The sequence below is a fragment of the Solea senegalensis genome, linkage group LG10 (assembly GCF_019176455.1).
Source record: "Solea senegalensis isolate Sse05_10M linkage group LG10, IFAPA_SoseM_1, whole genome shotgun sequence".
NCBI classification, from domain to species: Eukaryota; Metazoa; Chordata; class Actinopteri; order Pleuronectiformes; family Soleidae; genus Solea; species Solea senegalensis.
The window spans coordinates 917329-942158 of NC_058030.1; the positions used below are offsets into that span (position 1 = coordinate 917329).

The 24830-nt window shown below is 41.7% G+C and overlaps 1 protein-coding gene across 2 annotated transcripts in view; it reads left to right on the top strand.

Annotated features, from left to right (window-relative positions):
* The window catches only part of LOC122775655 (transcription factor SOX-6-like), a 38834-nt gene extending 14679 nt beyond the window's left edge, over nucleotides 1-24155 (top strand). The window contains exons 4-12 of one of the 2 annotated variants that reach the window (XM_044035718.1): nucleotides 1007-1127; nucleotides 2142-2224; nucleotides 9059-9208; nucleotides 10570-10747; nucleotides 12257-12450; nucleotides 18541-18649; nucleotides 19553-19723; nucleotides 21358-21571; nucleotides 23200-24155. In XM_044035718.1, coding sequence (XP_043891653.1) covers nucleotides 1007-1127; nucleotides 2142-2224; nucleotides 9059-9208; nucleotides 10570-10747; nucleotides 12257-12450; nucleotides 18541-18649; nucleotides 19553-19723; nucleotides 21358-21571; nucleotides 23200-23539 — 1560 coding nt within the window. In that variant the 3' untranslated portion in view covers nucleotides 23540-24155. The remainder of the gene's footprint in view (nucleotides 1-1006; nucleotides 1128-2141; nucleotides 2225-9058; nucleotides 9209-10569; nucleotides 10748-12256; nucleotides 12451-18540; nucleotides 18650-19552; nucleotides 19724-21357; nucleotides 21572-23199) is intronic. The other variant, XM_044035719.1, reaches the window with a different exon arrangement.
* Nucleotides 24156-24830: the final 675 nt, after the last annotated feature.

The window sequence follows — 24830 nt, forward strand, 5'->3', positions numbered from 1 at the left end:
AGCAAGACTGTCAAGAACAGCAAAACAGCACGTAGTAGCTGTAACGTCATTATACCTGTAAATGTGCCAACCAGCTGCCACATAATTGAGAATTCATTTTCAAAGAAGTCATGTTAAAGATGTTAACCTTCAACATTCTGAAAAGCTGTAATATCTTCTTAACCTAACCAGCGAAAGAAAACAAACAAAACAGAGACAAGGAAGGGAGACATGAAGGGGGAAAGAGACAAACAATTTTATAACATGGAGAGAAAAGGATAAGATAAAGGGAGAGATAGAAGGAAAGAGAGTGAGGCAGTCCAGTGGTTAAAGCAGCCAGCCTTAAAACATTCCCGCAGGCTCATCTTTGATATGCTGTCTTCAGTTGGAGCCCACAGTGCCTTAATTCAGTTGAACCCACAGTTTTAAGAGTCTTTCAAGCTGACATGAAAGACTCTGTGTTGTTTTAAAGGCATTTTGCTCAACATTCATACACTTGTCTCTCAAGAATAAACATCTTTATTTGTTGTTTGGTCTCTGGTCTTTAACTTTGTCTCTTCGACACAGTTGCTGCTGTTGTTGTTGTTGTTTTTATTGGTTCTTGTCTTGTGCCTTCTTTTCCTTTTGCTGTATCATTTGCAGTAATTTTATGTACGCACCTTAGTGACTTTATATCTCTTTTTGCTCTCCGTAGAATGTATCACCATGCCCTCTTCACTTTCTATGCATTTTCCATTTGTTCATTTTGTCTATACTTTCGTTCTTTAACCTTTCTCCATTGTTTAGTTTATTTTCTTTCTTATAAAGTTTAGAAGAAAGAAATTAAAGATAGTTTAGAATCTAAACAATCATTCATTTTAATCCATAGATATTTCACACTAATCTTTCATTTCAGTTTCTTTGTCTGTCACTCTGCCTCTTACAGTTGATTGTCTATGTCACATAAATGCAGTATATGTTTATTCTCACATCTCTCTTTCTCTCCTTTCTTCTTCTTGTTCCTCTTCTTTGCCACTCTTTCTCTCAGGTCCAGGGTCACATGCCTCCGCTGATGATCCCACTGTTTCCTCATGACCAGAGGTCCTTGGCTGCTGCTGCTGCTGCACAGCAAGGTTTCCTCTTCCCACCAGGCATGTCCTACAAGCCAGGTAAACACACACACACACACACACACACACACACATGCACAGTCATGCACACATGCACACAAACATTGGAATCCCAGTCTATGTTAATGAGGTGTGTCAGGTGAGGAATGTTCTGGAAATGAGTGGAGAGATTTATAATCCCCGCTTGTTTCACATCAGGAACAATACATTGGACACAGCTAGGAGTGGAATGTCTTTTTTTATGGTGTGTTGAAAACACGTCAGTTGCACAACACATCTGCAACTTGGCATTTCACACTTTCTCACACTCGGACAGACACACACGGGAACACACATGCCCACACTCTCAAGCATGTCCTCCTGCCTCTCACAGCCATTACATTGTACACACAAGTGTGATGCACACACGATGCGTGATACACAACCGTTTGCACAGCAGCCACGGCATAAAACGTCTTCTTTCTTCTTTTCTCCTATTTGCTCGCACATTCCAGTCTTCCATACATTCCTCTAGGTGCTTGCCTGATATTGCACCGCACTGATCATCCATACTTCATACGGGAAAATCAGTTTATTCCCACAGCATCAGCAGCCAGTCCCATGAGAGAGTCGAGAAATTCAGAAATGAAGGAAAGGATTAAGAAGCCATTATTGTGCGCTCTCCTTTGACTTTGGCCTGCTTTCAACAAAGGCTCGGACATGGAAAGTCTTTTAGGGACAAACAGTAGGGGGGTACACGCGATGCTTGTATATGAAATTATGAGTGCGACACAATGTGAGAGCTCTGCATTGAAACTCTGCTCAGCCTGGTCTCAAGTACCCATGTGCACTGACAATGAGAGTTAGTAACCTTCAAAATAAAATGCTTGCAACCCCTCATGTTTCATTTGACATGAATAAAAACATAAGCGGTAATGGGAAGGAGACAAAGAGGGAGCTGGAGTGAGACAGAGAGACAGACAGACACACAGATGCAAGTAAAAAGTGGGTTTGTTCTTGTGCAGTTAACTGTCCCTCCCCCCCTTTACAATATGTGTTGTTTTCGTTGTTCAGCAGGTGATAATTATCCCATGCAGTTCATTCCATCTTCAATGGCAGCTGCAGCAGCATCTGGACTCAGCCCATTACAACTACAGGTAAGACTGAAACACCTGGTCTCCTGGAAATGAATCAGCACCTCACTTGGATTCACATCTCAACTCCTGAAAACTTTGTTCAAATTGAATTACTTTTATTATTACTTTAATGTATTTGTCTGTCTTGGCAGAACATTCTCACTAACCATGGCTGCACTTCCACAAATTGCTTTTGTCAAAGATATAACTCAGCCAGCATTGTTGTATTTATAGTAGAATGAACAGAAGTGTGTTTTGTGTTCTTATGCTGTTGTTGTCATGGCGCCGGGGTCACTCTTTGTCAGAGCAAATGCCAGCAAAGCAAACTAAAGAAGTGCCTCTTCAATATTGACGATGAAAACTTGAGTGGTTGTTTCACAACAAAATAAACAAATGCAGAAAAGATGAACAGCAGCAAGAACAAAGAACAATGTTGAGGATTTGTACATTTAGAAAGTACATATCATTCTAATCCCGAGGGTGTAACCGGCACGCCAGAACCCAAGACAATTGTGCAGAAGTGGAAAGATAAATAGAAAAAGACACTTGCAAACTAAATGCAGCTCATATTCAATCTATCCTTCACCTGAGTTCAAGCGTGGAAAAAAACCTTCACTTTTTTTTCATACCCCATCATAACCCTGTTCTGAACGCCTCCCCCCTCTCTGTTATAGACAGAAAGAAAATTAATAATTTGATCACGAAGAGAGAAGAAACGAGAGACCAAGGCTATTACGAACCATGTTGTGTGTATTTTACCTATGAAACGCCTATATATATATAAAAGAAGAAGAACACACAGTTGAATAAGGTAGTGCCACTGCCAAGGAAAACAATATTTCAACAACAGGAAATTTAAAAAAGCAACACGGCACCATTTGAATGATATGTAATCTCCAAAAAAGTGCACATACTCAGCCGCAATGATATTAAATGGAAAGAATAAGCTGTTCCTAAAATAGTACATGTCCTGCAGCTTTTATGTATTTTATCACTTTGCTTCTTTTAACAACTTATCGACATTATCAGGTGCTCTATGCTACAGTATATGTTCATAAATACCCCCCAAAACAATACTTGGATACTTTATGAGAGCTAAGTGAATGGGCAGTACAAGTAGACGCTGGAACAATCACAGCGTGCTTTAACTAGCTGGGATCACAGGGTTGTTTCCTAATGAATTTTAATGGAGCTCACTTCCAATAAAACAGCATGACACGTTGGTTAAAGATGAAGTACCACAGGCCGACAGTAACATGCTCGCCCGCTTATCTGCTGCCTGTCAGCTGCGTTAAACAAAAGCTCTTATGATGGATCATAGAGGAATTCCGCCCCACCAGCACAACACCTGGCCCCAGCAATTCATCAAAGATTTTATTGCTGCTTGACACCTGTGATATGAGAATATCACTTATCCATAATGGTTATCATTCAGCATATTTGCAAAGAAAAGGGAGTAAAATGAAATAAAAGAAATCTTTAACCCATGCAATTGGAATTTCACAACAGGACTTTGTCACACCTCCTGCTGTACCTACTATTAGAGGGGAAGACAAAAGCCCTTAAAGGCTTTTTCACAGCCAAACAATATTGCTTCATCACGTCAGTCATTACCATAGCATGGCTTGTATGGATGGTATAAGAATCCTTATCTCACTTTATTCACTTTGTATTGTGGATTTTGCTCATTGACACCCTCATTAGCCACTATTGACTTAGCAAAGCGCCATGCTGCGCTGAGGGGATGGCAGTCTCGGCGCAGCATCTCCATGTTAGGCTTTGAAATTATCAAAAGAACCGTACGGTGAGTGAGAGGTAAGAGGATGAATAATAACGGAGATGCAAACCTCATTCACGTCTGAACATTGCCTGAGATGTGGAATAATGAGAGGCAGAGAAGAACCTGAATGAAAGAGGAAGCAGTGTTGGCTGAAACTGAGAAGGAGGCTGGATAAAAGAGGGAGATGGAGTGTGGGGAAGTGTTTATGTGTGAAAAAGTGAGATCATCTAAGGACTTTTTTGTCAGACAGGAGCACCGGTGACAAGGCCTATTCCAAAATGAGATTTACACACTTGTGTTTTAGATCTATTGCTAGTACTGTGGTGCCATTGCTTGCAGGATTACAGCGAGAGTACCATGAGTTGGACAAAATGAAAGCACCTGCATAGTGCACTGCTATCAGGAACCTTACTGTAAATACTTATACTGTGAAGTTGATTGTTTAGCTTTGTGAAAGTGAGTCAAAATATCAGCATAACCCGTCACACAACCTTGCTGCATCTCTTTGCCGTGTCATGCAAGCTGCTTGTTTGTACTGTATGTTTGTCAACTGTATGGTTTCCCTGGGGTAATTGTAAATAACTCTTATTAATGTCATGTATATTACTTGACAAATACAATGTGATCCGTCAATGGCAGCATGAGTTGATAAGTTGCAGTTCCTCACATCTTCTCAGTTGGTTACTGTAAAGTTGTCCAAACATCACCTGAAATCATCACAGACTTTGAGGTCTAACGTAGCACCTCTGCCTCTTTGAGTGTCATCATTTCTTCTCATATGGTGACAGTCTTCACCATCTATTTCCAAATTTGCTGTAAACCCTGAACAGATGTGATTCTGATATATCAAATCCCACTTGAATAGCTCCAACATCCTGCACTATCTTAAGCCCTTTGGCCTTCATATAGCCATTGTGGTTACGCAGTAGTGCCACATTAGATTCCTCTCTTTTTCTCAGCCCTGGCTCTGCTTTCTTTATGGGCCCTGCCTTTGGGAAATGAGTGACAATGGTGGCCGTGAAAACCTGTTTTCTGACAGATTTTGATTTCATTTTTCTCATCACATCTAACTCTTGCACGATACCCGTCTCTGACATTTGCCTTGGACTCTTGCGCTCTGCGCTGATTGTTGTGTGAAGTTTAACGTGAAGGACGACAGCACTCACTTTACCAAAAATCTATATAGAAATACATTACAAGTACAAAGTGAGGTAAACTTGCTGTTGTTGGATTAATGACATGTTAATCAGTGTGTGTGTGTGTGTGTGTTTTGGCTGACATTTAACAAATTGTGTGCTTTTTGGTAAGACGCTGTAAACTCCACTGTAGCAAAGCACCCCTGTGTTTTTTCAGTAATTAGTCTCAGTAATGCTTTATTTAATAATGTCTCCTCTCCAGTATGTACAGTACAGTTTGAGCCTATAAAAAGCATTGTGAATACATAATTACACAGTGTTAGTTCTACGTTACACACTGTAGTCAAGTACACACCAGCTGGAATCGGACTTTTAAAAGTCAGACCTCTGCTCAGATATTGTGGCCAACACATTGTGCTCCAGATGTTTTTAAGCTGAACCCTGTGGGACTCTTGTAGACAGCTGGCTGGCAATGATGGTCAAGTAGCCATGAACTGGCATACAGTAAGGGCAGTGAACATTAACCTGCTCAGGAGATGACCCATTTCTGAAAACTAGTGTCAGAAAACTGTAGAAATTGACTATTTCTTTGCTTTATGTCCTTATCAATTGGAGAAAAAATCTACTCAAAGAGACATTAACAGAGATATTTGGCAACATCTGACCTATAGTGCACGACCCATCATGACCTGACCCTACAATTTTCATAGAACAAATTTCCTGCTATCAGCGTGGGAAATATTTTCAGGCCAATTGTTTCCAGAGCTTCAGAGTAGACCCCTCCACAAACAGTGGATTCCTGCTGAAGAAAGGATCCCTTTGTGCACAGCTAATGTGAGGGAAATACAGTTGCTTAGCAGACATTTTTGTTGAAATCATAAGACATTGCACACTGTCTGTTTCTGCTCCGCCTGTTTCTTTTTCTGTGCCTAAGTTTTCGAGACAAAGGTGAGGATCAAATGCTCGTGTCAATTTATTCAGAATGGATTTCTGCTTTTGACATAAAATCCAAGCAATCGCTCCATGAAACAAATCTGGAAATGAGATCATTGTTTTTGTGTGTCTTTTCCACTAGGATGCTATTCACCATCCCAGTGCTGCATTTCCTCTCCATCCTCAGTGCAGTTGTTTCAGCCTCTTTCTCCTCCCCCTGCAAACATGCTGAAAAACACGAAACCTTATTCGTTTTGTGTGCTCTAAGATCAATAGCAGCTCAACACTAAAAGAGGCTGGCTAAAGGGATTCTCCACTCAATCCTAATGGGACAGGATGGTCTAAGCTCAGAAGAGGGTGTTGGCAGGCTGCAATACATTGGTCCAGACGGCGCTGCCCACACTCAGACCACAACAACATCAACTTCTTTTTGCTTGCTTAAAGATTATCCTAAAGCGGGTCGAGGTTTGTTTTTTTTTTTAAAAAACCCTGCTGGTGATTAACAGGATAAAAAATGACAGGCTAATAATTTGGATTTCAGTCAAATTAGCACTAACGTTCAAAGGCCAGTCAGATAGTCGTGACAGCTGAGGCACGGTTTAAGGCCCTCTTTGTCAATTTGTAATTTAGGAAATTGCAGCATTGTCTTCCCTTGGGGTTTGAGTGAATAGCCAGAGCTATAGTTGGGGTTGTTTACGCTGCACATTGGCCTCCCCAGTCACCAATCAATCTCAGATTGTCTTTAAGAAACAGGAGGGGGAAAAAAAGGTAAAAGCTCTTCCTTTCAACCTTTTGTTTGTTCAACAGTTCCCCTTTCTTATGCAGAACTGCTGATGGAATCGTTGGTACAGCATAATAGCTGTGGGTGTGTTTGCAGAAAAAAAATACCCTGTGTGTATATGCACGTGCGCGTGTGTGTGTGTGTGTGTGCAGAGATCTTAACTGTGTGTTTTACCTCAAAGACATGTGTGTTTGCCCCAGCGCCTGGTCCCCTTAGAGCTTTAAGAATATCAGGCATCACCAGAAGTAACTCTGCGGTTGGCTTGATTGACGCGAGAGGCCTCACCACCAGCCATTCAAGGCACATTCTTACGGGGATCTCATATCGCCAGGGGTTGGCCAGAGCACTCCCGGTGCCTTCCAAGGAAAATAAGTGGTGTGACATCAGGGCTTTGTTTCAACGGCTCGGCCCCTTCTGTTTGTGTTTAATATCGCTCTGAGAGAAGTGGAAAGAGGGCCAGCCAATTTCTCTGGCCCCGACCGCTGAGCCTTGCTGGTGCTTCAGCAGTGAAGCGACGGTGGTCTCATGTGTCTGCAGCGCAACGCTCCCTAACCCTCTTACTCTTTTTCTCTGTTGCTCTCTCTTTGCTTTTGGATGTCTGAGTCCCATGAGACTTTGCAGTTTTGACTACAGGGAAATCAGATCTCACAACACATTGGGGGCCTTTTAGACTGAGGGGGCAGAGACCAAAAATAGAGACAGAAAGTCCCAGAGATGGAAATGAAGATGAGGAGAAGATACTGTATCAGGAATTATTTTGGAACAAAACAAAGACACAGAAGAAAAAAACAAGAGTGTGAGTGGAGTTCAAAGAGAAGAGGACAAAAGAAAGACGGATATGTAAGTGGGGGCATAAAGATGAGGTGAGAATAATGAAAAATGCTAGGAAAGTAGGAAAGTAGAAAGGAAGGAGAGGAGGGAGTCTGAAGTGAAGGCCAGCCACGTCTGGGTGGTTTTCCCGAGGACAGGCTCTTTGATTCTCCAGCACTCACACTCCAATGCATTTAGACAGGGGTTGACAGTGGTTTCAGGCAGTGGTTTGTCTGGCCAGCGCGCTCTGATTTAGAAGACCCTGGACTGTGGGCCGAGTATTTGACTCTTTGATTTTTGTTAAGTACCTTGGATGGAAAATCAGTAGGCCTACAGTTTTTTTCAAGGCATTATGTTCTTGACTCAATCATAAAGGCAGTTGCCCTTTACCTTCCATGTCTTTTATTTAAGTTTTCTATATATTTTTTTATAGTATTTTCACAGGTGACTACACCCATTTGAAAATAGGTGTACCCTGTTGTCTTTGTTTCAGATTTAAATTGGTGATGAATCTCTTTTGAGCTGTCGAGTGTTTCTTATAAAGTATTCTAACACTCATGCTTGATTTTAGTTTATTCTGCAATTATCATTCGAAACCTAGGAGAACCTATGGTAGCCCTCAGTAATCACTTCAACCTTTAATTTGTCCATTAAAAACACGGTGCTCTGACGAAATATAAAAGGCTTGTTCTGTTTTAATAAAAACAACAATTTAAACCAATGTATAATTATTGTTATTCAATATCTGCTGAAAAAACTAAATCTCACACACCTGCCCTGTAAAATCATAGCTCTACTGAAAAGGCCACACAAAACAGTTTAATTTGCTCAGATTATTCCATTGTGATTCACATAGTAAAAAGAAGGAAACTGGCTATTGTTACTCATACTGAGACAGACATCGTCTAACATGTTTTGTTTCTTCATATTGTATTATCAAATGTGTGCACCAGTCAGTCAGAGGGTATCACAGTTTGTCAGTAGTGAGGACAAAAAAATCGAAATTAAATTAAATTAAAGAAGATACAAGACGTTGCTGTTATTATTATCTGCATTTTTTTCTTGATTTAAAGTGAGCTGCTCCCAGCATCTGTTGAACGAATAACTGTCACAGATGAACTGTATATCATTTAAAATTAAAATTAAAATGTTTTGTTGGAATTCCTTTCTGATGAATACTCGTTCCCTCTTCCATTGGTGTTGGACACTGCTGTCAAACTCACATTGAAGTGTGTGTGTGTGTGTACATGCACATCTGTTTCCATACGACCTGTGTGTGTGTGTGTGTGTGTTTGGCTCGGACACACACCCATAGAAGAAAAGAGGGAGAGAATGAAAGAGGAAAGCCACTGACTAGCTGCTGGCGAGCAATGTTAATAGCCTGATGGTTTTGCTGGTTTCTTTCCTTTTTGCAGCAGCTGTATGCAGCCCAGCTGGCAAGCATGCAGATCTCACCAGGAGCCAAGATGACTCCCCTCCCGCAAGCTCCCAACTCCTCTGGTCCCCTTTCCCCCTCTGCCTTGAAGAATGAGAAGCGGGCTTGCAGTCCTATCACTCATATTAAGGTTAGCCGATGCAAATGATTCTGTGAAATGATTTATGTGGAGTAAGTTCTTTAAAGTGCCTTTATTATGCTTTTTGAATTTTGCCTGTCCTTTTGCTTGCCCTTTAGTGTGTCATTGCGATTTTGTGCATGTAAAATTTCTGTTACCTTACAAAGGTCAAACTGCAGCAAAGGGAGTCATTTTTTCCCCCCACGGAACGTATTGCTCCTGAAGCGCCTTGAACGCCTTGTTTATATTCCTAGATCGTTATTATTAATTTTTTTACATAAAAGAGTCCTTGTCACTAAGTAACAAATAACATGTTCAAGTCCCAGCACAGAGATGCAGTAACTTCATGTTCTTATAAGCAGGGATATATGAAGTAGAAGAATATAATAGGACAAAGGAAAGAGTGAGTTCAGATCATGAAAGATAGGGAACCACACAAGATAAATAAACGTGACGAATATCAGCGCAAGTAAAAGTGAAAGAAACATTGTTCTAAACTCTTCACCTTTGATTAGAAAGTGCTTATTTAAAAGTCCCACACTGATGCGCACACACGCAGATACACAAACTGACACTGGAGCTGGCTGCTGTTTGGCAGGAGTCCAGACCCCTTCATTGGAGAGAGCGCGCGCCTCATCTTTACTTGACGACGAGGCAGTAATGGAAGCCACATGTGTGTGTGGGGCACAGCTGCAACCGGCGTCACAATAGACCGGCGTCAGAGCTCACCACACTCAAACAGTAGTGCTGTGCCCTGCAATCTCCTCCAATCCCCACACCCTCTGCTAAACCCCACACATGCTCAGCCCACCCCCTGACTTTGGCATGTCACCCGTGGCCCAGTCCCCCTCCCCCTCCCCCTCCCCCTCGCTCGATGCAGCCGCCCTGAACTCCGTCCCTTCTCAACATCTCTCAAAGTAGCTCCACGTTCATCAAGAGGTTGCTGTCAGCAGAGGAGCCTGCGTTAGGCTGCTCTGATGTGCAGGAGTTCACTCCAGGGATTCCTCATGTGGATTAACATTGTCATGAACATTTAGTTTTTGCCTAAATAAAGTTACTGGTGAATTAACAACTAATTATGTATATAGGAATGAATAATGCTGCAGGAATGAGAGGTTTCTGTAGATACTTGGTCACATTTTTGTTTGTCTAGAAATGATTATCACTTGCACTTTCATTTGTCCCATCCAATGGTGCGTGACACACTCCAGAAAATATTGCTCCACAACCTCAACTCAAGTGTATAAGCGGATCTCAGAACCACAAATAAATGCCACACAAAAGCATTTATTGAGCGGCTATGTTGAAATGTCCTTTTTCACTTCCATCTGGATACATGTTCATTCAGCATGTCACATTTGTGCCACCCATAGGAGGAAGGATCCACACAGCCACTGAACCTCTCCGCCAGGCCTAAGACAGCTGAGGCTCTTCGCTCCCCAGCATCCCCAACACAGAGTCTGTTCTCTGGGAGTAAGACCAGCCCTACAGGCATGGGCAAGGGCTGCATCCCTAGCCCTACCCCCCACATGGGCAGGAACACCTCTCTTGGTAGGTAACAAGTAAAAGCAACAGTTTCTTTTAACTGGGTCAACCAGACCACCACCACTCTACCTAAAACAAGCAGAAGCAAAGGCCTCACCGACCGATCAGACTGCTTCACGACACAAAGGCAAATACTGAATTGATACAGTTGTATACGTAAGTGCTCTCTCACACAGAAACACACATATAACCGCTGTGTTGTCCACATCTAAACTGTACATCCGCCCCGAACACACATGTCCCCGATCTAGTGTAAAATGTTTTGTTCCCCTCACATAGAGAAAAGAAAACCATCAGCCACCCAGACACCTCCCTCCTCCCTGCCACACACAGACAAACCCAGCAGAGCTGCATGCGCCTGATAGACTGCAGACACCTCAACCCCATGAGGAGACCTGTGTGCGAGTGTTTGTTTGTGTGTGTGTGTGTGTGTGTGTTTTTACAGGAGTCCAAAGCCCTGTATTTAGCCCCAATGAAAACCCCAGCAGCGGAAGCAGTGAAACCCAGCACACGTTATTTGGTTTTTAAGAGCTTCCTCACATCATTGTCTGCCCGCGCTAGACCTTTTATGCCCCTACCTCTGCTATCTGTTATTAAGGCCAATCTAAAGCCTCTCATTATTTCCCCCCAGAAAACAATTTCACCCGCTCTTCTGGAGTGGCTTTGAGGACGCGTCACTTGTGTTCCTTGCAAAGTTATTTTTTGCCCATTTTAACGGCCACCCAAGCATGCAGTGCTTCCTACTTGTGTGCTAATTAAACGAGTAGGGCAACGGAAACTTTGCATCCTTTTATTTCTTTTTTCCTTCAAATGAGCATTGGCTTCAAAACGTGTGAAGCACATAAACAAGGGGGAGGAGATTGTGTCGTGTTTGGTAACAAGTGGACTGGAAAACAATTTGAGCAACATTTGGGTCTGATAAGAGATTTGGATAATCTCTTTATTTTTATTTTTTTACAATGTCATTATAACAAGAATTTGCTATTGTGAGCTTTTTTTTATGTTTTCGGCACTTGATATGAGGTCATTTTCAAAGCTCAGTAGTGTTTATGAAGGAGTGGGAAATCACACATAAGCACCAAGCTGGGGTCTTCAAACTATTTTATAATTGTGCCATTTAATGTACAGATTATCTGTGCCATACACCTTAGTGCAAATGGATTAAAAAAGGTCGTCACCCTTCAACATGTCTTATTTCCAGTCATCATCATGCTTAAAACTGTCTGGTTAAGGAAACCACGTATTTGTGAGATTTCATTTCATATATATGGTCTCGTGATTTCTCTCTTTGTGTTTTTCTCTGTCCTTTTGTCACTAATTTGAAGTATCTGTTGATGCCACAGCAGTAAGAGTCATTTGATTCAGAATATAATGACAGTTTGAAGCTGCTCCCATTGCTGCCACTGACTATTGTCAGTCAAATTGGATCAAACCAGTTACTTAAATTGTCACGTTTCTGTCATGTCAGCCAAGGAGAATACACTTTTACCACTTTTTATGTTCTCCCTTCCCCAGACATCCTGTCCAGCCTAAATTCCACAGCGTTTGGGGACCAGGACGCAGTGATGAAGGCCATCCAGGAGGCCAGGAGCATGAGGGAGCAGATCCAGAGGGAGCAGCTCCACCAACAGCAGCAGCAGTCAGGACACCAGAGTCTGGAGGCCAAGCTGTCTGCCCTCAGCAGCATGACCCTCAACAATGGCAACAAGGTTAGCGGGATAGACAGGTCACATGCAGCAACATACAAACATGCACAGGAACACTTAAGATCTATAAGAATCACATGAACTGAATGAAGTTTGGATAGAAAGACTCGTGGCTCTTGTGGAGGATAAAGCAGTGGTGATGAGTGAGTGAGTGAGACTCGTGGCTCCGAATGCATAAACCAACATCTACGCCTGTATATATATATATACATATTAAGGAAGTTATAGTATGAGGATGTATTTTAAATCACAATCATTGTCATTGTCATAGTACACTGATTACTAAGCTATTACCTGGATATTACTTTGGAAATAACATGGTATTATTGTAATATTATCTCTTTATTAACCACACCATTACTATTATAAGGCAGGAAATTGCATTCAAATTTCTATTACATATAACATAACCTCCCAGTTACTAAATTATTATCATACTATTACCATTTGGTCATTGTAATTTAATGTTAAGGTTTAGCAGTTTTTCACGCTGGGCCTCCACCATAGTTTACCTGCTGCATCGTGAGCGTGAAGCAAGTGTTGCTATAATTCAGATTCAGCCTTGTTGAATACAATATTGTGAGATACTACATTTAAAAAAAATAAATAAATGACAAGAACTTCTACTTGTAAAATATATTTTTTACAGTGTGGTATCACAACTTCTCCCTTTCGTCAGAGCATGAAGAATAATGAGGTGAGAAAAGGAGAAGCAGGAAGATTGCCATTCAGATCTATGGAACACACACGCACACACACACACACACACACACACGCACACACACCTATTTAGTTGTCCAAATTCCTTTGACCAGCTGTTAAAGGTTTCTCTTCAGCTCATGCACGAGTCTTAAGAATATTCATGGATGATATTTAGTGTCTTTTGGCTGAGACTGCAGTTTTTGAGAACTTCTCTTTTCTCCTCTCATCGTCATGGCCACCCAGAAGCTAACAGCTTTGAAGAGGGAGCAGCTGGGCCAATGACAAGTGATGGTTTTGGCGTGTGATTGTGTTTGTGTGCCTGCCTTAACTGAGACTGAGTGAGTGTTTTTTTTTTTTGTTGTTTTTTTTTTGAAGAGGAGATGGTGTTAACATCAGTGTATGTGTGTGAGAGTCGAAGTGTGTGTGTGTGTGTGCATGTCATGCCTATGTATTATGGACTCTGGCTCTCCACTTGCCCTGGAGTGGGGATCCCGGCCTCAGGGTTTAGCCCAATTAAAGGGTCTTTCTTAGGGAAGAGACCCCCCCCTTCCATATTCACCTCTTACCCCAGCTCATCCCTTTCCCTTGGGGTGAAGGAGACAGGGCCTTTGTACCAGGATCTCATGTCCAGAGGGAAATCCATATTTCAAAACATCTTCAGTCAGTCTAATCAGCCAATCACATACTCCAAGGATGAGAATTTCAGTCACATAAGGAAGACGATTAAATGGGCTCTCCTGCCCGACTGATCCCATGTTGCTTGCGAGGAGAAGGAGAAGGCGGAGTGAGGAATGCATAAATATTTTAGGGGTGGAGTCTTTGAACCCACCAACCCCAAGTAGGTCATGAATGGTGCACTCCAAGGATAGGCTGTTTTGAATATTTTGGACTTGTTTGCGTTGCATTTTCAGTAGGAAAACATCCAATATTTGGCATAAATATAACACTGGTGTACTTACTGTCAGTCCCAAGTGGATAGTTTTAAGTAATTATACTAGTAAACACTCATAAATATAGCCCATGAAGATCAATTATTCAACTGCCTATATTTGTAAATTGTTGTTAAAATGTTATGTCACTCATCTACTGCAGGTGTGGCAAAACAATCACAATCATTTCCCAAAATAAATGTATGCTTAAAAGAGCTTTTTACGAAACGTTTACTTTGAAATGATCACAAATTGAGGTGAGCGCATCACAGGGCCAGTCCTGTGCACTTCTGTCGGCCTATATTCTGCAGCTCTATAAGAACAAGAAGCTCCACGCCCCCTAATAAAAAGCGGATTTTGAACATCTCAAAGTAATTGTGTCCGGTTTGAGGAAGGCAGCAGGCCTTGGTGTTTGTTGCCATTTTGTTATTCGTCACCTAACAACAGCAGCTCAAAGACTCTTTCTCTTAACTTTGAATGCATAAATTTTTCTTTGGGACGGAGAATTTGTGTGTGCGTTTTCTCAAGCTCTTAAAGGCTTTGCTCTGTCTTAAACAATTCATGGATGGAACTTGCTGGATGCTGACAGTGTGACTCACCCCTTCCACCTCGGGAGGCAACTGGACCAGCTCTCTTTTTCTTTACCTTGGATTTGTGTGTTGTTTTCTCTTCATCAAATACAGTTGTTACTTAAATCGTTCCCTTTGAGACTCTTGAAGCTGTGCCCAAGTCTTCTTGTTTTACGACACTGTAAGAATACAGCACATTTGGCGTCTTTGGAATGAGCCTTAGTGGTATTCTGGAGTCATATAGAATGTTGAGCTATTTGTTGTCAATGCACATTCAACCCAGAGGCAGCAGCCGCCGTGGTGGTGGTGGTGGTGTTTGAGTCTGTCTTGTGATTATTTCACTTGTTTGTGTATTTTCGTCCCACAGTATTCATTTTAAACATAGATGCCATCAACATTTTGGTAAGAGCTGAAACTGATCCTGAGCTTCTGTGTGTGTGTGTGTGTGTGTCCATCGTGGCTCAGTACTGGCCTTGGCCATGTTAATGTCATTATAGCTGGTGTACACACAAGCGGCCTGGCCAGTTAGTGGCATTGTTGAGTATCACCTTACGCTTACGTTGCGTACAGCTGGCCTGCGGCTGCCAAAGCTCACTAAAATAGCCACTGTGTATAACACTGTGGGTGTGTTCATGTTTGTGTGTGTGTGTGTGTGTGTGTGTGTGTGTGTGTGTGTGTGTGTGTAAAATGGACAGTGGACATTTCTTTCATCCAAACAGCCACAAACACTCCTGAAGCCCATTTAAAGGCAAACACCAGGTTTCTGAGAGTTTAGATCTTCACTAAACTAAATATAAGTGAGAATCTTTTGTTCTGCATGGTGATATACTGTATCTCAAAAGAGTGACATAGTGAAGTTTATGTAGAATAAAGCATGACAAAATATAGACGTCTTATTCTTGTCTTCAGATGAATTTGGGTTGGTGGGCTATGGCTCAGCAGGTAAAACTTCAGGATACATTAGAAGGACCCGTTTTTTCCCCTCCACCCCTTTTGGTAGCTAATCTCACACAATCACTTATCTGATTCTCAATTGTCCTGTAACATAACATACTCTCATATTTTCACTGTCTTAGTTGTCCCAAAAAAAACAACAACCCTGCCTTAATCTGCCAAAACTGACAGTAAATCCTTCACTGGCTACACAGACAAAAGTTTGGGGGCTCACTTGTGCTCACAGCCCTGTTTTTGCCAGACACTTTTTTATTAATCCTAATTTGACCATTAAATGTATTGTTTTTATGACAACTTCACTTTTACTTAGGTTTATATCGGGGAAAGTTTGGAGTTCTCCAAGCTGTCCAAAATACTTTATATTTACTCTGAAATTTCACATGGTCTGTCTTGGAGATGTGTCTTTGGTCTGTCCGGTGTTGAACTGTGTTGAGCAGAATAAGTCTGGGAGGAGGAAGGGAGGGAGGAAATGGTTGTATAGATGTTTATATTGGCTCCACTGGTGAGTTTGGTCTTTGTAGGAGGCTGGCCTGTGAACCCCACAGCTCAGACAGTTCCAAGTCTTGATTAAAGGTCGACGTAATGTTGCTGTATTTGAAGCCTGAATGATATACATTATAATAATGTATACTACAAAGCTGAGTCTGGCACCTGCAAATAGACTGTTGAGTGTCTACGTCTTTGGGATTAGAGCCTTAAAGGGTGGAGGGTTGCTTGTTGGGTGTTAAGGGCTATGAATAGGTGGAATGGTGAAAAGGAGAAGCAGGGGAGGAGAAATCAAAACAGAACAGAGCTGACTGACAGCTCTATCGACACACACACAGCAAAGTGTGGAGAAGGAAAGAGAGAAAGAAAGATGAAGAAAATGGGGAGGAGAGAGGGAACACTGACGAGGGGAGACTGAGTAGGTTGCCAAACTTGATTGGTCCAGGAGGAGACAGTAAACGGTTGCGGGTCAGTTGGAGGCAAGCCGTGCTGGCAGTGGGCGAGTTGTAACTGTGGTAATGAGCTCAATACGGTGTGGATTAAAAAAAAAGTGCAGCAAAGTTTAGAGCGTTACCCTAGCAACAGTGGAGCGAAGCAAATGCCTAGACATGGAGAGACCAGGCGGAACAGAAAGAGTAGGATGTCTCTTAAATTTAGAAATATACATTCAGCAGCACCAGTGAAAGCAATAGTCTGTCCAAAATAATGTAGCAGCACAGATTTGATTTGTTTAGTGCCATACTTATTTGTTCAGCTAAAAAAAAAAGGAATGCTCCTTTTTTTATGATTGAACTTGAATTCTTTTCGAAATTTCCTTTATTTTTTGTCTGTATTTCGTGTCATTAAGTCTGTGGTTAGTCATGTTCTTATTCAAGGGCTCTTTTTGCTTGGGCAAGTTAGATTTTATATTTCCCTGAGTGGTTCTTTTCACCAGAACTTCCTGAGCAGTGATTGTATTAAAGCAGGTAGTTCATTGTGATGAAGAGGATGAATTTAACAGTGGACACAACATAAATGGACTGACATCAAAGAACATCAACTCGTGCTGCTCCAGAGGCAGCCTTCCAGTATCAAACCAGCATCCACACAAGCCAGACCTATTTCAATCTTGACTAAACAAAGCAAAGACGGTTCCTTATTGCATATGCCACAAGACCTTTCAAGTACACCAAAGCAGACCAACCGCAGGGAATATTTGCACATTTTGACCCAGGTCTGCTGTTAATCTGTACTTTGGATCCGTCTACCTCTATTGATGCCGTCCTGGTCCATTTTCCAAAACCTTGACTTTACCCTGCGTTAGTTTTCCACTGGTCTCCTTCCATTTACCAGCAATATTCCCAAGTCTGAAACTACTCAGGATGTTTAAAAAAGTATGCTTTACAAAACACCTATGCAAAAGTAGCCGTGTTTAGTATCCTTTTTGAAAATGGAATCTTCAACAGCAAAGCAAACCGGCGGTCAGAGACACATGTCTGACAGCCTCATCATGAGCGAACCCTTTTTTCGCCCGTCCATTGTTTAGCAGTACAAACTTTAAGAGGACTTCCACTTGGATTTCAGACTATATTCTTTTTGTGCTCTCTATCTCGTTCTGTCATTCCCTTTTTCTCTCTTTTCTTTACTCCTTTGTTAGGCAGTTGCTTCCTGCGGTGAGCATGGCACTGCCCAGGCACATGTTCTGTGGTGGGCCTGATTACAGCCCTGCTGTAGTGCTGACATTGGCCCGCGCCGACTCCTCATCTATAAACACAGACACACACACACACGCACGCACGCACACACACACACACACATCAACCCTTAAGTTCCACCAACTCTGCCAGCGGCTACCGTGGCATGACTTCATCCACCAACCATTCCTTGCGTCAAACAAAATGCCTCTGTCACCAGAAAAAGGTGGAGAGCTGGGAGAGCAGAGAGGAAGGGGGAGGGAGGGAGGGCAGAGGACGAGAAGAGCGGAGAGGAGAGAGAATAAAGGAGGAGCGTGGATGTGCGGTAGCTGTGTGGACGCTTCGATGTTTTCCACCACAGTTTGGGAGTGTGGTGCAGTAATTTTAGCTGGAAGGCCCCAAGGCAGGCTGATGGCTGGAGTTATATGTCTCAGAAGTGGAGTGGCAGGCAAGAAGACAGAAATGCAGAAATGGACTGCGTAAGAGACTGAGGAAGACACTGATGATTAGCACAACTTTGAAGTAGCTTGGACTTGACTATTAGCTAATCATAATCAAACAACCCCATTACTCATTTCCCTTGGATACTGTAAGAAACAAAAGTAGTAAAGCTGCTTGCAAAGTTAATTGGTTTGAATTTGAAGAGTGTGGTTTTGAAGCTTGACATTTGTCCATTGCAGTTTAACCCAGCAATTAGAATTATTGTCATTACCATCAAAGTTATTCCAAGCAGCCTTTTTTTTTTTTCACTGACCTTCGTAATCTTTTCTCACATTGCAGGAGAGGTTGCACTATGAGACACTGAGCCAGCACCTGGGGAAGCTTGGAGAGGATGCTGGGAAAATGGTCCACCGAGTCATTGACCTGACAAGACCAGAAGATCTAGATGGTAAGCACTGCCAATGCTGGTAGCTGGCAATCTGCGGAAATAAAGAAATCACTGCAAAATAACAACAACAAAAAGGAAAGTTAATGGAGGACCAAGGGGAGGTTAAAGGAGTCTTAAGGTACTAAAATACTAGTGGCTCTTTATTCTGTGGGCCCCACAAAGAAGAGGCCCTGCTTCTGCTGACCTCATATCTCAGAGCTCCGGTGTAGCTGAAGGCAGCTGCCAGAGAGTTAGAACATACATGTATTTAGCAAACACAAATATTTATTGTCCTCCTCAGGAAGCTTAGAAGGACAGGAAGGTGAAGGATACTCTCCAGAGCTAAACAGAATGCTCAACGTCAACATCTTATGCTCTTAAAGACAATTTCGCTGTTATTAAGTGCAAGACATGAAGCAGAATTTTCCCACTTATTTCCACAGCTAGTGTTTGTGACAGTAAGACACACAAAGAAAAACAGGTGGTCAATTTGTCAATAAAATTAACTTTACTTTACTAAACTGACGTTGTGGCTTTCTCTGCGTGTGAGAGTGTGAGAATGTCTTTCTTTCACACCGCCCACCTGTTTCTCATAAAGCACCACTGTTTACGGGCAATGAGGGCTTGAAGAGAGCTCATCGTGGCTTAGTTTAGACTGAGACAAGTAAATATGGGAGCATATGCATTGAGATACTATCTGTTTGTGTGAGCATGTCGGGGGCATCCCTGCAAGACCCCCGTCAGACTTTTGTTATACATCCTCTTACAAGACGGCACGCGGGGGCCTCACGAGAGAAGAGAAGAACCCAACAGCACGAGGGTGTTCTTATCTGTCCTGTTATGTGCATTCAAAGTGTGAAAGTATGGAAGATGAACATCTTGGTGATAGACACGTAGTAAGTGACCTTTCTTTGTTTCACACAGGGAGTAACATCACTGAGGCACGCGTGTTCAGGGAGGCACGAGGCAGGAACAACAACGAGCCCCACATCAAGAGGCCCATGAACGCCTTCATGGTCTGGGCTAAAGACGAGAGGAGGAAGATCCTGCAGACGTTCCCGGATATGCACAACTCCAACATCAGCAAGATACTCGGTGAGATTTCTTAGCTGCATGATCGGCAGGAGAAAGAGAGGATTTGTAACATGAAATACAAATCCTAAATCGTATTCTCTGATCACTGATGCGCTGTTTCTTTTTATATTCATCTCCGGGTGGGAATATCTACCTCATGCGTAGTTCACATATTTAAGGTGTGAATTTGACTGTGATTAAACAGGGATTTCATCTGCAATTGAACAGTATGTTTTTTTAACCTAATAGAAAAAGACAGTCACGTTATCAACAGCTCATTTCCGTCTACATCGGCCTTAGCTTTGATTGGATGTTGGTCTGTTCTGTGACTGTTAATTACACACAATGGACATTTAAAATACTGTAAACTGAAAACCCAAATATTACACAAATATGAATTGGCTCATGCCAGGCAAGGTTTAAGCACATTTTATTTTTTATGAGGAAAAAAAACAATGTACTGTGTATTCTTTACAGATTCATTATAGATTAACACCCACAATTACTGAACAAAAAGACACTACACTATCTTGATCAAAGTATGGCTCTGACAGATAATCCCTCACACCCTTCGATGATTTCAAGGTCTTATTTCTACAGTTCACAGGGTTTCTTACTTATATTCTGTGGATTATAAGAAGGTCTAGTGTTTTACAACCTGGAACTCTGCACACACAGAGCTCCACTGTGTCAGCCTGACTCGTGTGATGGATGCATTCACTTTAAAAGCAACCGTGTTGATACTGACCTCCTTGACACAGATACCCATTCACACAGTGTGGAGCGTAACGTTCCCAAGACCTCCACTGTCCAACACAGTGCTCCAGTAAGCTTTATGTATTCTGCATGTAAATGCTCCTCCTGAACAACATTATTAAAGTGCTTCTTCTGAGGTGTGTCCGTCCGTCTGACTGACTTAGAGCTTTGATTGGGCTCTGGTAAAGGGAGGGTTTGTGTTTTCCCAAAAGGCTTTTAATTTGTTTGATGCAAAAACTATTTGAATTCAGTTACAGAATTCAAATTATAATTATTCAATGTTAAATATTTTATCATAGCAAAAGTGTTTGTTTAATAGTCAGGTTTTCAGTCAGACGTTAACTCTGAGATCCTCCTGGCACTGAACACCAAGCACAGCAATTTTCCAGATATGGAACAACAAGGACAGAGCAGAACTCAGTGCACAATTGTGTATGTGTAAATAACTACATGTGTACAATGCATGTTTTCCCAACACAATAACACAGCTGGACTTTTGGGAGTGGGTGGCCTTAAAGAAACTCCCCTGTTTCCTGTGCCACAAAAATACACGAGTAGTTTATGATAAACCTTGATAAACAGAGGAGCAGTGCGGTGTGTATAATCAGTTGTCAGAGTAGTGCACAGATGTCCTGCATTCCTGTCGTAATGGCCTTGTCCACTTGTTCAGAGGGTCCTCTAACCAAAGAAAATGATAAGTACACAATGTGTCTAAGAGGAGAGAGAGTGTAATCCACTCCTGGTTTCAAACAGCACCCTTTGCAGCTGACATTCCAGTATGTTTGTATTGTTGGATTAATAATTGATTGCAGATTTCATCTGTTTTAACAACAACACTTTTTTTTTTTTTTTTGCTCCAACTGTATCTCTCAAACTAAAATCTCAATGGTTTGCTCCAGGCTCCCGTTGGAAAGCCATGACCAACCAGGAGAAACAGCCATACTACGAGGAGCAGGCGCGCTTAAGCAAGATCCACTTGGAGAAATACCCCAACTACAAATACAAGCCGCGGCCCAAGAGAACCTGCATCATTGATGGCAAAAAGCTGCGCATCGGCGAGTACAAACAGTTGATGCGGTCACGGCGTCAGGAGATGAGGCAATTTTTTGTGGGGTGAGTAGAAAAGCTGTCCCTGTCCTAGCTGTCCTCCGAGAGCTGCAGTCTTATGCGGATGCTGTACTGAATTTTACATTTGGCCATTAAACATGTCACAGCCTCGAAATGACATAATAATGATACCACTAATAATAATAATTTAAACTCCATAAACAAGGGCCCACTCACTCAGCCTATTTGTTTCCTTCCTAAGGTTCTGATGGGGGTGAAACCCTCAGCTATTGTCTTTTTCCTCAACATATACAACAAAGTACACTTATTGTCTCTTTACTGTGATTTAATTCTGTCACAGATATGTTTTAAGTGTAAGGTAGGCAGTGTTTTTTTCTTTTCTTTTGACAGAAATGTCCTTTACTGCACATACAATGTAAAAAGAGACTTTGCGTATTAGAGTGGCTTTTGTGCATTGACAGACACAATGATCAAAGATCTTGTGTCTTGTTTAAAGAGACCATGACTGACACTTTAACCCCTCAGTCCACTTGTCAGTATGAATATATAAAGATACAACACTTGAAGATTCTTAACTTAAGATGCATTAGTTTTGAGGTTTGTGTGTTGAGTGACAATCAGGGTTTATAGACCCTTTATGAAAGGTTCCTTCTCGGAGTCTCTTGTGGTTCTATTTGCAAAACCCTTTAAACGCTTTCTGAAGAGCTTAACATTTTTAGTGTGTAGTGAACACAGCAAGGGGAATAACAGTGGCATTGTCTTAATAGGAACCAGCCATGGATGTGTTTAAAGCCATCACAGTGGCCTGTGTTTGAGATGGATTTACCAGAGGCCACGGCTTTGAATAGGAGCGATTTTTAATAGCTTGTCATTTATTAAATTAGGACAATGCCGGGCGCTTGCGGGCGGTGAAATTGGACACAGACAGACATAGTGGAATATGAAATGTAAGCAGATGTTTGAAGGGGAACAAGAGTGAAGCCGACGTCACAAGCTAAATGCCACATTTACTGTGTGTGGTCAAGCAAATGCAAAAAAAGCATATAATTCTTAAGGCCTGGAATTTCAATCAAAACGCTAATCAAATAGCTTCTCGTAGCCAGTACACAATCCATTTTCTGGCTCTTGTGTGATGTTTTTGAAGAATGTAATGTGTAAATGAGCCTGTCTGGGTGCACAGCGGTAATTGTTGCAGGAGACAGAATAGGGAGAGAGCTGTTAGGTAAGGAAAGTGACAGCACATTTTAACCCTCATTCCATCTGTATCTCCACAGGTTATTTAGTTAACACTGCTGCTGTGAGCTGGCAGGGAGAGCTCTGTGTTAGCACATGCCCGACCAGGGGAGAAGCTTTGCCGTTAACTTAAGTGGCCTCAGAATGAATATTTGCTCCAAAGCGGTTTGTTCAAAGCTTTAAATGAATCATGAATCACAATCCAATCTGTCACAAGCTGTCAGCCTTGTTGTACCATCGGCAATTGATACGTCAACTGTTCTATGACCTATGGTGATTTCTTTCTTTCTCGCAGTCTCTTCCATGCAATCTTTTTATCAGTGCTAATAGCATGGCTGCAGGGACTGCAGTGTCAGTCACTCATAATTGGAATATTGGAATATTTTTTTTATACTTTTTCATACTGACATACCTTCTTTTCTCCTTTCCTCATTTGTCAGGCCCCAGCCATCAATTCCTCTCAGTAACAGCCCAGGTGGAGTTTACCCAGGTGCCATAAACATGGCAACAGCAGCCACACCATCCCCACACCTGACCTCGGACTGCTCCAGCAACTCGGTCAGCCCCGAACCAGCCATCCCTGTCATTCAGAGCACGTATGGGGTAAAGACCGAGCCCGGCGGTGGCGGCAGCAACGGCGGTGGAGTCCGAGCTTTGGATATGCCCAGCGATCCCACCAATGGAGATGATGACATGGACATGTACGATGACTTTGAAGATGAGCCCAAGTCAGACTATAGCAGTGACCACGAGACACGGGAAGCCGTCAGTGCCAACTGAGTGTGCTCAGGGTGCCAGTTGTAAAAAGAAGAAGAAAAAAAAAACTCCTGTTATACGCAGAAACACTTTTTAAAACATAGTTTATTACAGAGACCTCCAGGCAACTCTTCAGGACGTGCTGTGTCATGCACTGAGCATGCCCACATGACAGGATTTAAACTAAACGCTGAAAACATTTTTGGACAATGTACTAATGGATGTCCAGTTGAAGGAGAGGGCTGCTGGGAAGAACGTGACATGCATTCAGCTGACGATGAACTTCAGTTTCTACACGGTGACAATCTTCATAGGAGTGAACAAGAGTTAGGGGAGAGAGAGTGAGAGAGAGAATGGGACGAAGAACAAATGAACGACAAACACATCGTTGTGTGGTTTGTAAAGAGCATGCATGGATTTTGAAGCATCAGGAATTGGTCTTCAACGGCTATTTGGTCTTAAATGTTTAAGGAGTGATTTAGTTTTTATCATTATGTATTTACTTTTTAGATTTTTGTTTTGTTTTTTTAGACTTTTGTTGTTGTTTTGTTGTCTATAGACTTTTGTCTGACAGGTCTCTGCCTGTACAAACTCTGGACTTGAAATTTGAAAAGTTTAATATAAACCCTAGCTCTTGTAATCTGATAGTCTTACTTTTGTTTCTTACAAATACAGTGCATTTACATCTTCTTCTTTTTTCTTTTTTTTCTGACAAACTGCTTACATGACATTTTTTTTCCTTTCTTTTTTTTTTAAATATCCCAGCTCAGGTATGACGTGCCAGCTTGTGAATGTGTTTCTTTTTTGTTTGTTTTTTTTGTTTTCATACACAACAAGTGGTAGGAATATACAGACTGTCAATGAAAGGAACTAAATCCCTTATATCACATTATTATTATTATTATTGTTATTATTATTATTATTATTATTATTATTAATATTATTATTATTATTATTATTATTATTATTATTATTGTTATTATTATTATTATCATTGTTATTATTATTATTATTATTATTATCGTTATTATTATTAATAACTGAAGTACCCAGACATTATACAAATTTACTTCAAATGTGCCAAACCTACATTCACATTCACTTGGGATGTTCTAGTCTTAAGTTACAGTGCTGCAAAAAAGTCTTACACAATCAGCTTTTTCCTTTCTGATGAGATGAGTTCCTGCTTGGTAACTGCTGGCTCCCCCTCCGGTCCAGTCTCAGCCAGAGCTCAGGGACAATGTGTTTTCATCACACTCGCTCAGTCATTCAGTCTCTCTGTCTCTCACACACACACAAACACAAGAATGCACAG